The sequence below is a fragment of the Erpetoichthys calabaricus genome, chromosome 8 (genome assembly GCF_900747795.2).
Source record: "Erpetoichthys calabaricus chromosome 8, fErpCal1.3, whole genome shotgun sequence".
Classification (NCBI taxonomy): Eukaryota; Metazoa; Chordata; class Cladistia; order Polypteriformes; family Polypteridae; genus Erpetoichthys; species Erpetoichthys calabaricus.
This window is the reverse complement of record NC_041401.2, coordinates 127972679-127988749: the sequence shown is the minus strand read 5'-3', so window position 1 is coordinate 127988749 and position 16071 is coordinate 127972679. Positions and strand designations below refer to the sequence as shown.

At 38.0% G+C, this 16071-nt stretch overlaps 1 protein-coding gene across 3 annotated transcripts in view; it reads left to right on the top strand.

Annotated features, from left to right (window-relative positions):
- The window catches only part of LOC114656744 (uncharacterized), a 76398-nt gene that overhangs the window by 43421 nt on the left and 16906 nt on the right, over positions 1-16071 (top strand). For all 3 annotated transcript variants that reach the window (XM_051931359.1, XM_051931360.1, XM_028808358.2), the window contains exons 13-14: positions 7103-7290; positions 13011-13284. In XM_051931359.1, the coding sequence (XP_051787319.1) occupies positions 7103-7290; positions 13011-13284 (462 nt within the window). The remainder of the gene's footprint in view (positions 1-7102; positions 7291-13010; positions 13285-16071) is intronic.

Genomic DNA, 16071 nt, shown 5'->3' with positions numbered 1-16071 from the left:
GTGATTCTTAGAAAATCTGTAAATGTGTGCTTTTTGAATTCAGATTTAATCAAGGGAGAATAAAGGGGATTTGGCTTCAAAAGTGCTATTTGAGCCTCTGTGACATCACAAAAGGAAGCTTTAGAAAAAATTGCAATATATAGTGCCAGCCAAGAAAAGTACCAAGCTTATCCTTTAAAGGGAGACCATACTTACTTCAATAAAAATCAACAATAACAATGTCAATAAAATGTAAATACTAGTGAAACTGAATTAGAAATGAATTAACTGATGTAAGTAAGCCCATCTCTTTCCACACATACATTTAACCAATTTAGAGCTGCTAGCTCAGCCTGCACACCTGATTACCACGGCTGCTTACTCTCTCCATTCCTGGATTCTAATCTTAACTCTCACATGCACTCTGTGTCAACAATTTGCACATTCTCTCTATTGGGTTTCTTTGCTTTCTCCCCTCTTTCAAAAGAAGCCTTTGAACTGATCCCTTGTGAATGTTTGTGTGTGTCTAAGTATCAGCTTGTTTCCCATCCAGGGCTGACCAATGTCATTGCCCCCCACATAGAATGGTATGATGGGGATAAATAAAATAAATAATTGAGTTAATGGCATTGCAAGATGTTTCATTAACACACTGACACACACTGTGACTAATAATTGTGAGCACTTGTGCAGATCTAAACACTTCTCAAATGTTAAAATCATACCTACTTGATAATTAAGTAGCACAGAACCAAGACGTTTCTAATTGCAGACATCCGGATCGTCACAATTAATTTGCTGTGTCAAACAGACAACCAGATTGCATGTTTATATCACATGATTTAAATAGTAGAAAATCTGACAAGCCCATAGTACTAAATGATGATGTTGCTTGTGTCACTTACCCTAGAGACAGTCGTACTACATGACACGCCCACTTCAAAAAATAGATACACAACAGTGGCTATTATTATTGAGTCAGATAACGTCCCACAACCCTCATCATAAGAACAGTGTAAAGATGTTTTATGAGAATGAACTGCAAGGTACCCCTAAAAATCAGTGTGCTGAGAAAGACACAAATGGCTGGGCATATTGCATAACATCACCAATGCAAAACTTCAAAGGATGTGCAATTTGATTGGCTCCTCAAATGAGCAGAGCTCTGGCAGTCTGCAGCTAGACTTTATTGCCTGAACCACCCTTTGCTCATTTTTTAACGTAGTTTAAGCTTGTACATATGACATTGTAGGTTGTGTATAGAAGAAATTGTCTTGTCATAAAAATTATTATCTTGTACCAGCGAGAAGTTATCATGTACATACAAGATAGTTCACATAACTATAAGATATTATGTTGCCTGTGCAAGATAGGAAGCCCTCATATATTTTTTTTCACCTTGTGGTTCAGGGCTTCCGTACACACATTCAGACCTCTTGATTAGATTAAGCTCAGTGGGTTGGGGGCAGGGAATTCTAGGCAGATTCTATTAACTGCAGATTCTTAGTAATAACTTTTCATAGAGGAGGAGGGGACTTGAACCAATTTTTGGACTTCACCTGGCTATAATAAGGGAACCACAGCAGTCTAGAATGTTATGTCAAAGTTTTAACAGTAGCCTAGACTTGAGTAGCCAATGCATAGGAACAGCAAGTAGTGCATGAGCTGAGAGTAAGAGCCCGCAGAAGATGAAGGCAAAAGTTATTTGTCAATAAACATCTAGATTGTCAACAAACATTCTATTCAGGTGTGTAAACTAAAGAGACTCTCTTATCAGTGCTTCAAAGAATGATTTTATTTTTCAAAAAGAATTTAAACAGGTATGTTTTTGTCAAGAAAATGCAAACACCTGAAACATTTTTCACTTCTGACCTGCTGTCTATAAAGTGTTTCAAATAAAGGTTTTATTAACCAGAGCATTTTATCTTCAGGCTTTTGAATTATATGCATTATATGCAAAGGAAAATTGTTGCTTGTTGCAACTGGCATCAGACCACATGTGCAACCTGGAAAAGGGTTACAGTATGTACTGCTGGAGTAAGTCTATCAAGCTTCTTCACAATTACTGTATATGTACAGTAGCATATCATCAAATCACTTATGAACAGACTGAAATACAGTAAGGGATCATCTCTGTTTGATAAATCTGCCTTGATCCTTGGAAACAAGGTGCAAAATACGCTGATCTTAAGATCTAATAATAACCCCATGGACCCCTCTGAAAACCTGAAAATCAAAATTGTGTTGGATCCCAGAAAAAAAAATTATAAACATTTTACAATGTTATGAATTACATAGCACCCATTACTGCATTTGGAAGATAATGTTGTAGCAGAGTGCAGAGAGCTCTTCAAATGCTTTATTTAGGGTAAATGTGATGAGGTGAGAGTGTATGGCAGCAGGCTGGGTGTGGTGAGATGTCTGACTAGCAGCAAACCTTTAAAGCAGGATTTTTTGAAAACAGGACACAGATTGTTTTGGGGAAATAACAAACTGAAACTGCAGACAAGTGGTATTGCTTGCAAGAGTATATAATGATGATTGTTAATACCATAATACTGACAGCAACTCAATTCCGATTTTTGACTTCTACACGATTTTTTTTCCTTGAGTGTTTAGATTAATTTTGCAAGCAATTCAAATCTGCAATCACTGTATACCGTTATCTACTCTGAAACTGCTAAATCAATACAAATAAATTTATCAGACATGCAACTCAGTAGACAACCAGGAGACAGAGGTTCAAGCCATATGTACCCCTGAAATGGAGTTTGCATATCCTACTCAGTGTCAGCTGGTGAAAAAAATTGGGTGGAGGCACAGTTTTTTTGGGGGCAAACTGAAGCAGCACTGATTTATTATATACGGTAGTACCTTTCACATCTGTATGTCTGTCTGGTCTGGTCTGGTCTGGTCATTCCACATGCTATCGTGGTCCTCATCATAATGTTAATTCCCATCTTGATTGTCCAGTTCCAGACCCATAGGTCAAATCCATGCTAAAATGTATTATACCCTTTCCACCATGTTGCCAATTCTGATGCCAGTTTTTGCATTTCAACTGTGCTCTAAAACTTCAGTCTGTGACATCCACAGTCCCCTTATTTTTCCCATAACTCACCCTATAAATGTGGAAAGGAACAGGTGCATCTGTCTCTGAATTGTCTAGTCCTCTGCCAACATGCCCAGTTCCCTATTCTGCTAAAACCCACACCATAATGTCCACACCCCCATATCCATAATCTTCTAGTAACATGCACTTCTGTCTGTCTTATAACATATCCATAGCATAAGTCCAATCCAAATCATATTCTGCCTCGGCTAATAGAATGCACAGTCCTTGGCCATTTCCACTGTATTCTTTAAGTCCAAATCATACAATCACTAGTCATTTGATTTTTCTCATGTCTTGAATCCCAGTTTATCATCTACCACACCCATAAAGTCATTCACACCCTAATTTTATTCTACATTTGCTGCCCGTCTGCCCAGTCCTATGCAAGTTGGTCTGGTTTACTTCACCTGGGCACAAATTCACAGATCCCCACATCTTAAAACATAACCCGCCCACTGAACCTGTCTTGTATTACGCCCAGTCTAAATCTTATTCTGCCTTTACGATCAGAAGGCCTATATTTCCTTCAACATAAATTTTGCCCTCCTTTCCTTCAGGCCTGAAAATGTCTGTATTACTTTCTGATTAAATTGAGTAATTTCACTAAGCCTGCTAAATAATTGCCTCCTACTGTTGTCTATATCATTGTTTCCCAATGTTTTTTTCTGTAGTCGCACACTTTTTGCAACCACAAACATCCCAAGGCACACCACTATCTTATTAACCACAAACATGTATACAGTATATCGCATACACTCCCTCAAGTGCCCAAAGGGGTGGGACTGCCGGAGAAACTGGTAAAAAGGAGCTCAGAGATCAGCGTTCGCAGACACGCCATTTAGTGAGCAGTTTAGTTGCATCTCCAAGCTACTTCGCCCTTTTGCCCACACCTCTCTGCCTCAGAGGCAACTCGTATCCCCACTATCCACTAGCCCTGTGAGGCTGTCCAATGACAACACACCCAGGACAGATGGACTCTAGCAGCCAAGAGACGCATCTAAAGTGCTCTAAGTATTGTATCTGCAACCTAGCGATCATGGAGCTGCTTTTATACCAGCCTCACCAGGTAGACCTATGCTCCTCAGATAGGTCTCGACCACCTGTGGAGCTTGTCTCTCTCAGGTTCAAACCCAAGTACGGTACACTTATTATTTCCACGGCACACCTGGGTAGCTCTCACGATGTACCACTGTACCATGGCCAGTGTTGAAAAACACTGCTTTAGATGACTATGGCTACTTTCATGCTGCTTGCATTTTTCAGAAAGGTGTTTTTAGTGTCATACCCCTGTCATTGTCCACAACGCTTTAGCACTTTGAAACAGCAAACAGGGAAAGCAAAAAAAGGCATTACTTGTACCACATTCAGTTAGCCAATTCTGTTTGTCATAACAAACGCAAAAAAAGTCAGCGTGTAAGCTTGTCCTCGATCACTTGCCTGCTGCAGAATTCTTAAGTCAGGTCAGTCTGGTCCAAGCTCTTTTATCTTCCTTTTTTCTTCAAGTGAATAATTTATAAAGAGGTATTTAATTTTAAAAAAGAACTGAATTTACACTTGAAGTTTCCATCTCCATAACATCGCACTCACATATCTGTAGTTACATTAATGGCAGGTGCGACCTGTGAACCATTGTCATGAACTTGAAATGATTCAATGATTGTCCAATCACATTAAATTAAAAAGGCCTAAAACAGTACTGATTAGTTGCTAATAAGTGTGGGAGTGTCTTGGGTGCAGAGAGCTGTGTCCCTGGAAAAATTAGAAAGCAACCAATTAAAGGGCAGACTTAGGTCACTTGCTTGCCAAAAGATCAAGGACTTATATTCACTCCCATTTAGCCTGTGCGCTTCACTCAGGAAATATAGATATCCACACAGAAATTAAATGAGCACAATTCGGATCCAATTTTTAATGGATAGCTATATTATGAGAAATTACAATAAATACAGTCTCTCAGTACGCAGTCACAATAATTCTGTACGATTTAATATACAATTATTTATGTAGGACCTGCAACTCATAGTAAAAATTTCCACAATAATACAAATTAGCACAGCCTAAAAATACTTAAATACGTTCCAAACAACTTAATGAAACATCAAAGTCCAATTTAAATATCAAAAGCTGTTCAGGGTGTATACTGGAAATGTTCAGCTGGTGCAGAGTAAACTATCCATAAGCATTAGTAAGAGTCACTGCTTTTATTATCCCATGGCTTCCCAGTTTGTTAGAGATAAGCTGACTTGCATGCTATAATCTCCGTTCACCACTGACTGTATGTTGTTTGCTGATCTTTCTGTTGGCAATCAAACAACTATAGTTGTTCAAACACAAGTGGAGATCCCTAGCTACTGTGTTGACTGCTGACTTCCATTTGGCTCCCAATTTGTTTTAATTCACTTCTTCCCTCTTCCTCTGTTTTTTTATTTTTAGCTGGTGTGGATTGAATAATGTTAACCTTGAAGTAGTTGAGTAAACAATTAAATTCACTAACAAAATATAAGGGCAGTGCATATAAGTACTATATATAATACTTGTGTGGCAATAAAATGGTAGGGCTACTTAAAAGTGCCCCCTGTCTTCCACAGTGCAAACTGCACTTCTTTTGATATGGTTACAATTATTTCTTAATCAGCCTCTGAAAAGGTCTTCATGATAGCAATTGGACTCTTGTCCTTATGAGCTATGGAGATCAATTTTAGGCACTTGTTAAACAAAAAATTAACCTTTGTGACTGTTGTATTCTTCTCTTCTTGGAGATGAATCTGTGCTCCATTATTTAAATGTATAATTTAAAAAACAAGGGCTATTAAAAATAAACCAACTACGATATAAATCAACACCTACAGTATACCTATGAAACAGATGAACTGAAAACAGAAACCTAAAAAACACCTGTCATAAATAATTTATGTCTGTATCCATGCTGTATTTTATATTCAAGCAAGAAACGCAGACAAGACCTGGATTAGATGTCCGCATTCCATTTACATTTGCTTCTTTGTAACATTGCAATACAACTTCACTCATTCATATGCTAAAGAAAAATAAGAACTTGAACTGGATATATTGGCTTCTAGGAACAAACAATTTACATGTAGACTGCCTAAGCTAAAATTACATGTAGGATCAAATGATCAATATTTAGCAGAAGCTGTGCGATATCAAAATGTTGCAAATATAATAGAAAATGTGGAAGAAAAACAAGCCACGTGAATCAATTATCAAATAGGAGGTCTTTATTACAGTACATTGACAGATTCAGCCGCTATCAAAGATAAGATTTGAAAAACCTTCTGTATTTTGAGTTATCATATTTAAACATTCTACCCCGTTATCTTATATATAAACGTCTATGTGTGGAAGTGTGTGTGTCTGTCTGTCCGGCCCGTAAGTGAGAGGTGGAGTCAGGGTAAGGGATCCACCTCCAAGGAAACAGAAACTCACTTATCCGCTAATACACAAGTGAGGCCAGCATGTCAGCAAAACGAAACCTCAGAAGAAAGAGACACTCACTTGGCCGCTAATACACAAGCGAGGCGAGCATATCGGCAAAATGGTATCCCTTTTGCTTTTCCTCTCGCTGCTGACACACAAGCGAGGCGAGCATGTCCGCAAAATAAAACCTCAGAAGAAAGGCACACTCGCTTAGTCGCTAATGCACAAGAGTTGCGAGTACGTTGGCAAAACGAACCCTCCTAGGAGAGCGATGCCCAGAGTAGTTCCTTTCAATTACCTGACATCTCTACATTTCAATTTTTTTTCCTGGCAATTTCAATAGTTTCTAGGACCCCAGGCTTTTTACAGCACGGGCTTACACATCTAGTATTATATATGATTTCCTGTCTAATTAGCTCTCTAGAAACATGTACACTTCATTTTTGGTTTGTTAATTAGAAAACTGATTAATTAGTTCTTATCAGACATTTGCAGAAATCCTGTCTCTACAATGCCTGATGTCAACAGTATGTTTATTAAGCACTCTTTTGAATGTCTTTATTAATTTAGAAGACTGTTTCTGATCAAACACTCCAACATCGTGATCCTGTGGTACTGGCCAGCATGGACAAGATGTGCATTGATCTCAAGAGAAAGCTGGAGTTCCGCAAATTGCACTGGTGCTTCTTCCATTGGTTTGCAGAGATGTACAACTTCCAAAATGTAACATTTCATCATCAACGTACTCTGATGTCAAGGTACATTTGCAGATATTTTTAATTCATTCATTTTGAAATAGTAAAGTTGAAATTTATTTTTGTTTTTCAGTAATATTACACTCTATTTCTTCTCTTTCTTATATTTAACAAGCATATGAATTAAACTTTTGCTCCTTAGCTACCTTCATTATTACACCGCCTCTTTCTGCAAATAACTTTTATAATTCTTTATAATCCCACAAAAGCCATTACATTAATATACTAAACATTTCTCCTCTTAAACTTCATGGTGTTGTACACGAAAGTCACCTTCATACTTGAAAACAGCATTTTGTAAGATCTTATAGTCAAGGGAAATTCTTTAATAACATCAAAGCATTTCTTCAGTGTTTTGTTTAAACAGCAGTCTACATATATTCTGTGTTTATCTCTAGTAGATTTAAACTTGTAATATAAAAACTGTAATTATCACTAGCGCAACAAACCTGTCACACAAATAAAGCAAAGCTTAACAGCATCACTTATAATGACCTTACTGCTTAGGTGGCTAGCGTGGCCTTCATTTTGTTTGTATGGATCATTATGGTGTTTACAATGAGACAGTTTTCTGAGACAGATTTTATTTTTTATAGGAAAGCAAGATCAAAGTCTGTTTGTTTCTTTGTATTCAGTTGAAACTAGAGATCAAAGGACCTCATTTACAAATCTTTCATGTGAATATGCAGCAGTGTTGACACATTCTAGAAATGGGCTGAAGTGATTAACAGAAATAAATTGAATAAGACCTGCTGAAAAACATTGTGTAGCTACTGCTGGTTACAGATAACAACAAATATTTTATATACTGATTTTTAATCATGATTAACACCACAAGGTGGTTTACAATTGCAGAATCATTTTTAAAGTATTCCCATATGGTTGCATTAAGTGACTAGCATTTGGTCACAAATAGTGACTCCAAGTTGGGGACTGAGCTGGCATCAATTAGTTTACTTTTCAGGTCCATTGTCACTTGCTTTGAAAGGGCCACAGATGATGCATGTTGCATGATGATTTTAGGAGTCACAGAATTTATTATGCTCTTGAATTGCCATCAGCTGACAATATCTAATGACAAGTCTTGACCAGACATACATCTAACAAGCTAAGCCAGGCCAGACTAATGACCTAGCAGGCTGTGGGGCTTTACACCTGAAAGGCTACCCAAAATTTTGCAAATGCCAAATTTTTTGTATTATTAAATACATTATAACTGTACATTAACATCTTTATAAAAATGTAGTTGTTTTAGTTTGTTTGCTGTTGAAGTTGTATTTACCATTTTTTACTTAAGATGCCAACAAAACATGTAATTGGGGTGTCCAAACCAAACTTCCTGCACTGATGATTCTTGTTTTAAACATAATGTTCATAATTCACTCGGGGATGCATAATTAGTGTAAAATTATGAGACATTGTGTCTGCATTTTTGAGGCGGGCTGACAGAGATCTGCTCATATAGCTATGCATAATTTCACAAAATAGTCTATAAAAGCCATACAGGGTGAATTTGTGAAATCTAAATGAATCTGAATCTCAGCTTCTGACTAATTGAATCAGTTATTTTAAAACACTTGTCCAGTTTTTGGTAAAATGGAAAAGGATGCCATATTATCATATATACATGCCTCTTCCATCCATCCATTATCCAACCCTTCTATATCCTAACTACAGGGTCACGGGGGTCTGCTGGAGCAATCCCAGCCAACACAGGGCGCAAGACATGAAACAAACCCCGAACAGGGGGCCAGCCCACCGCAGGGTGCGCACACACACACACACACACACACACACACCAAGCACACACTAGGGACAATTTAGGATCGCCAATGCACCTAATCTGCATGTCTTTGGACTGTGGGAGGAAACCAGAGCACCCTGAGGAAAGCCACACAGACAAGGGGAGAACATGCAAACTCCACGCAGGGAGGACCCGGGAAGCGAACCCAGGTCTCCTAACTGAGAGGCAGCAGCATTAACCACTGCGCCACCGTGCCACCCTACATGCCTCTTGTTTAATATTAAATTTTTGTGCAATAGTTTTCATGACACATGCCTTCTGCACAGAGCATTCCAGACTGCTAAACAACATTGGAATGTTTTAACAAGTTTTGGAGAATAGACCAAAATGGTTGTGTTTTTATTCCTGTAGGCATGACAGCTATTGCTGTGACAAGTTAAGAATACCCACTGTTTACTAAATGTAAATAAAAAACTGTTCTGCAGGCTTTAATCCATTTACAAAGCTCTGCACTCATTAATCTGCTCTGCATAATGAACTCTGCAGAATATAACCCAGTTAATGGTGCCTTTGAGTGTTAATCCACATAAAGGGGAGGCAACCTGGTCATCCTGGTTTACTTCCATCTCTTTAAAATGCACACAAACAGAAAGAACACTCATGGTGCAACCAATAAACAAAGGTAGCCTTTCTTAAATTTGCTTTTCTCTCTTAGCTGTTGGTATGGCTAAGGAGTTCTGTCTCGCAGGCTGCTTGGTGAGCAAAAGACACCTTTTTCTAGTCATTTGAAAATTTGTGTGCTGTAGTCAGTTGTTCTCACTGGGTGTTTCTCGGCACAGTGGAAGGAAAGGGAGAGGACATAATTAGCTCCAGTTCCCCCTCGTGTCCTGGAAGGGTATTACATAATGTCAATGTCAATTTATTTATATAGTACATTTAAAACAAACATAGTAATGCTGTGGCCAAAGTGCTTTACAAAAATAGAACATATTAACATAAAACATAAATAGAAATAAAATATATGAACATAAAATAAAATACATAATAAATAGAAGTAATGTTATATACATAAAAAATAGAAGTAATGTAATACAATCACAAAGAGGAAACCATCAGTATTACTGAAGGTCACAGAATGCAAGTGAATAGAAATGAGTCTTTAATCTTGTTTTAAACAGTTCAATTGTAGACGACTCCTTTATATGATGAGGTAAAGAGTTCCACAGGCGAGGAGCAGCAGCTGCAAAAGCCCTGTCCCCCTTCATTTTACACTTGTTACGAGGGACAACCAGAGACAGCTGACCAGAAGATCTAAGAAATCTGGATGGTTGGTGTAAAACACACAATTCGGATAAATAGGCAGGAGCAAGCCCATGTAAAGATTTAAAAACTAGCAGCAAGATTTTAAAATCAATTCGAAAACTGACAGGCAGCCAGTGTAAAGACGCTAAAATAGGAGAGACAGAGTCATACTTTCTTGCCCCAACCAGAAAGCGAGCGGCAGCATTCTGGACCAACTGTGACCTGTGTATCAGGGATTTGTTAATCCCAGAATACAGGGAGTTGCAGTAATCGAGGCGAGAAAAAATAAACGCATGAGTAGCTATCTCAAGATCCCTAGAAGATAAAAAAGGCTTTATCTTATCTAATAGATGAAGTTGGAAAAAGCAACTCTTGACTAAAGAATTTACTTGTTTCTCAAAAGAGAGTTTATTATCAAAGGTAACACCAAGATTGCAGACTTGAGGTTTGGAAAAGACAGAGAAAGAGCCGAGAAATCCAAGACCAATTTGGGCTATAGCTGATGGACCCACTATAAGCACCTCCGTTTTATTTTGATTTAGATCAAGAAAATTATTAGCCATCCAGGATCTTAATTCAGACAGACAGTTGTGGAGTTGATTTGTTGTAGAGTTGCAGACAGGAATATAAACCTGAGTATCATCAGCATAGCAGTGAAAACAAATGTTAAATTTCCTAAAAAATCGTACATACCTCAGATGTGCACTGAAAGTGATTCTCTGATGCATACTGTATATATGCATGACAGCACACTTAGTTCACTTGAGAAAGTCTGCAGATTGTGGTTCAGTTTATAAACTATGCAGGTTGTACTCTATTTAATAAATACATCCACCAATGAAAACATCCACTTTAATAAAAGGACAAGTGTCTATCTATGTGTCCATCCGGTTGCTATGTCTTTTTTATATGCCATGGTATGGGATTAATAAAAGTAGCACTAATGTTTGTGATGCACATGCAATGACGTGCAAAACACAAGGCTTTTTTTTTACTTCATGCATTACAAAATACATTCTAATAGATGGTACACTGCAAACATGAACACTGAATAACCTGAGGTCTATATTGATTACTTAGATTTCAGCTTGTCTTAGATGGGTATTGTCATAATGTAAAAGAATTAATAAACTCCACCAGGCTCCAGTTCAGTTAATAATCTGCACACTGTTGAATCTGCTTAGTGTGCTGTGCAGACTGTAATTTACTTAATGGAATCTGAATTTTGTATTTTTATAAAATAATTTCTTAAAAGTATAATGTACTTAATGAATTCTACACCTAGTGACCTATGCAGACGGTAGTGTGATGATGAAGTCTGTATGATGTACTGTAAAGGATTCTTGTAACCTACTAAATGATCCCTGGGCGATGCTTAATGAGGTTTTTGGACTTCTGCGTAATGATCTCATAGGTAATATTCCATTGAATGGACTTTGCAAAATATAGTTGGATTACGTATTGAGTTGTACAAGCTGAAGTCTACTTAGTAGCATCTTTTAACATTATTGCTTGTATTCAATTTGGGCCATTAATTATTCTTTGCAGAATCCATCTGTATTTATCAGATTTTGTTTTTCTGGTTGGTCATTGGTTTTGTCACTGTAACTGCTAGTCAGTTCTACAAATGTAACTTATATAATGTAACTAATGATTTATTTCTGAAGGTTTCTGAGCAGTCCCATCTTATTGGATATGCAAACTATAACCTTTTTATCAATGTTTTCAATATGTAATCCATAGAAGTTATGTGAGTTGTTTTTCACGTACCAGTATACACAAAATATTCATAGCGATCAGCCTTGTAGATTAATCTAAAAATCGGTATTTGCACAGGATGTGAAAAGGTTTATATTCTTTTGCTGAACACTCTTAATTCAATTTTATCATTGTGGAAAAACTAAACCTATCCCTATACAAGACAAGAAACAGCCTTAGATGATATAAGAGTATCATGAATTATGAGGGAGTTGTTTTAGTCATGGGAATGTTTAATATATGTACAGTACAAAAAGTATAAAAAAGCAGTATAAAAAGCAACTGAGGTGGTTACATAAAATGTCAAAGTTAAGTTTACCAGCCATCACAAAAATGTTAAATCACATAGTAAATATATATGTTTTTATGTACTATATGCTTAGTATGCTTAAGGAGAGATGGCATGAAAAAATACATTAATTAGATGCATTTTTATGTAAATACTGTTCTATATTTTAGTTTATAGGGTAGTACAGTGGTTAGCAGTACTGCCATGTAGCTGCAGGAGACCAATTTCAAATCCCAGTCATTTTCTCTGTTAAGCTTTCCTGTTCTATTTGTGTGTTTATGTGTTTTCTTCCCACATTCCACAGATAAGTATGCTGGCTTGATTAACAACACTAAATTTACTCTGGTTAGGTGTGTGGCTCACTGTGCCATATAATGGACTAATGCCCTGCATAGTTGTGGTTTCTATCTTGCGTCTGAACCTTCCAGGATATTTTTCAACCTTCACAACATTGAAATGGGCAGAGAAAGTTCAGCAAACTGATGAACGTTCTCCTACGTGTGTACCATTTGATGAGTTGTATGATATTTATTCTTTTCTACTTGCAGATCTGCATTTTCTCCTTTTTAATATTTTAGCATAGTAGTTTAAGACAGCAATAAACTTACATTAATCTTTTTTATGACTCAGAATGCTTGCAAACTGGCGGACTCAGACAAAGATGAGGATAACAAGAAGAAAACTCCTGGGTTTATTTCAGCGCCAATCGCAGATGAAACTCTTGACATCGTATTTCAAAGAGTGGTGTACAAAACTAATGGGAAGTCAAAGAAGAAAATGCACCCTTCAGCTTTCCATTTTCAAGCTTCATCACTTTCAGCAAGCAACCTTTTTCCACCGATGGAGAATGGCCACCAGAGGGAGGCAAACTCACAAGAAGCACTGTCAGCTAATCATCACACAGGTTAGGAATATCACTTTGAGTTGGCTTTGTATTTTTTCCTATTTCAGCATAAATGCCATATGAGATTTAAAAGAAGTTTAATCATCACAGTCTAACACCAAGTCAATTAAGCTTCAGATATATCAATCTGTACAGTTAGGAGGCATACATGACTGTGAATCAACTTCACCTGCTTTGGTGCAAATGAAAGTTGTCAACAGGTACACTGGCAACAACAAGACAACTTCCAAAGAAAGTGAATGTTATTGCAGCTGGTGGCCACAGAAAATTGCTCTCTCCTTGTCCTTCTTTTCTAGCTTTGCATGTTGCTAGTGTCCTTGTCTGTACTGGTAGCATGAAACAGTACCTGTAGCTGATTCAGGTTGCACGGGTAGTTTAGCTCCTGGATGGCAGATCTACCGTATATATACCTCCGCAAGAAGGTCTCAAGAGCATGGAGGAGATACCAAGAGATGTGCCGTTAAATGAGGAGAGCTGGACAGAGCCATAGAAGGACATCAGCACAGCAGCAGGACTGGTATCTGGTCCTTTATGAGAGGAGGAGCACTGCCAGAGCCCTACAAAATGACCTCCAGCTAACTACTGATTTGGTCAGAAACAGACTCCATGAGGGTGGCATGAGGGCCCTACCCCCTCTAGTGGGCCTTGTGCTCACAGCCCATCACCATGAAACTCAATTGGCAATTGCCAGAGAATACCACAATTGGCAGCTCTGTTGGAACTCCATTCTCTTCACAGATGACAGTAGGTTCACACTGAGCACATGTGACAGTTGTGAAAGAATCTGGAGACACCATGGTGAATGTTATGCAGCCTGCAACCACATCAGGCAGGACCAGTTTAGCTGTGGATCAGTGATGGTCTGGGGAGGCATTTCTTTGAAGGGTCATACAGACCTCCACATGCTAGCCAACGGTAAACTTACAGCTGTTAGGTACTGGGAGCAAATCTTCAGAGCCATTGTCAGATCTTACGTTGGTGCAGTGGACCCCGGGTTCCTCCTGGTGCAGGACAATGCCCAGCCTCATGTGGCCAGAAGGTGTAGGCTAGGCCTATTCAAATGGTGACCTGGGGGCCATATGCAGTCCAGAAGCAACCTCCAGGTATCCCAGCCCATGGTTCCACTTGGGCTCCAGACTGCAACTAAAATGGTCACAAATGCAACCAAAAATAGGCTTTGGCTATTATCATTTCTACTTACTTTGCCAATTGCGAATGAAGTCAATGAAACTTTAAACAAATTATATTGTAACAGATGCAAAAGGCCATGTTGTTTATTGTTAAGTGGATGTGGTGTTAACATACAGTATGTGTCATTACAGGGTCCTCCTTGCATATCCCTGAGCTGCATAAAGGCTAGTTTATATCCCATGCTGGGTGTGAGGGACTCAGGGTGAAAATGACGTCAGACTTGGAGACGTGCACGGGAAAATATTTCTAAGTACATGGTGCTGCTGATAAGACGACTGTGTATTTCAAATGGTGATTTTCAGTGAGAGGCTGGTTATGCATGTGCCAGAATAATAAACAAGGGGTTCGATATGATGCATTTGAAATTCATCTGCTCATCATATAGGTCCCCTGTTATGAATATATATCTGTGCCCTGTGGAATTCAGTTGTCCCTTCTCATTTGGCACAGCACACTAAGGTGTGATTGTCACCGATCTCCTTGTGTTCACAGATCTTTGCATACCGTTTCTCTTTTGATTTAATGCATACTCCATCCAAAATGCCGGCCTGTCTGTCAATAATTATGTGCATCAGTCAGGGAGGCATTATGCTGCAGAGAACAGAAGTAAAAAAGTATAATTTTTCAAAAACTGATTAAGTCCATAAAGTTCTCAGTATTTTTGTGTTCCTTCACACTGAAAATATATAATTTGTCTCTTCTTCTCAATGTTTGCAGTAACCAGTCTTGATACCTGATGTGAGGGATATGAGTAGCCATGGATTCATGGGAAACCTAAGAGAGCTGTCCTCACATTAAATCAGGACTTTCAGAAAATGTCAAATGATTACTTAATTATCCATCTATCTGTTTTCATGTATGCCTTGTTCAATGTAGGGTCTAATAGAAATCAACCAAGAATGGGGTTTTTCAGTTCGTTTAAAGGAAAAATTCAAGTATTCAACCATACTTAGTCATACAGAGTCTATTTAACACTTGTAAGTATTAAATATGTTATTTGTTGCAAATATTTAAAGGTCCTCAAAGGATTACAATTATTAAAAAACAAAGCAGATACAGTGAATTGATTGTACCATTCTTCTGTTTAGCTCAAATGATCTTTTCTTTCATAGTTGCAGAAAGCTGAGCTAAGCAGTGATTTTGTTTTAAAGTAAGCATGATAAATTCAAATCAGAAAGGGACATTTTAGCTTTTTCTGTGTACTTATTTTTAAATGTGCCTAGATTCTAGTAAGGTAATTAAACAGTTCCAGAAGAGTGTCACACAATGGCACAGTTGTCATTGATTGATTAAATTCCTGACCTTGTTACTATCTGTGTGAAATTTATATGATTAGTGCCCGGGCTCATGTGGAGTTTCTCCAAGTACCCCAATCCTCTCCCACACCCCAAAGATATGCAGGTTGGACTGATTATGTACTCTAAGGTAGCCCTTATTTAAAAGCACGTGGGTATATCTGTGACCATGCCTTGCAAAGGACTGTGGTTCCAGCTTTGCAACCGGTACTTCACACATTCCTCAAGACTCTGGCTTATGCAAAGCAGGTATAGAAAATGGATGGATGGAGAGAAGAGTTTGGATAAATACAGAATGATA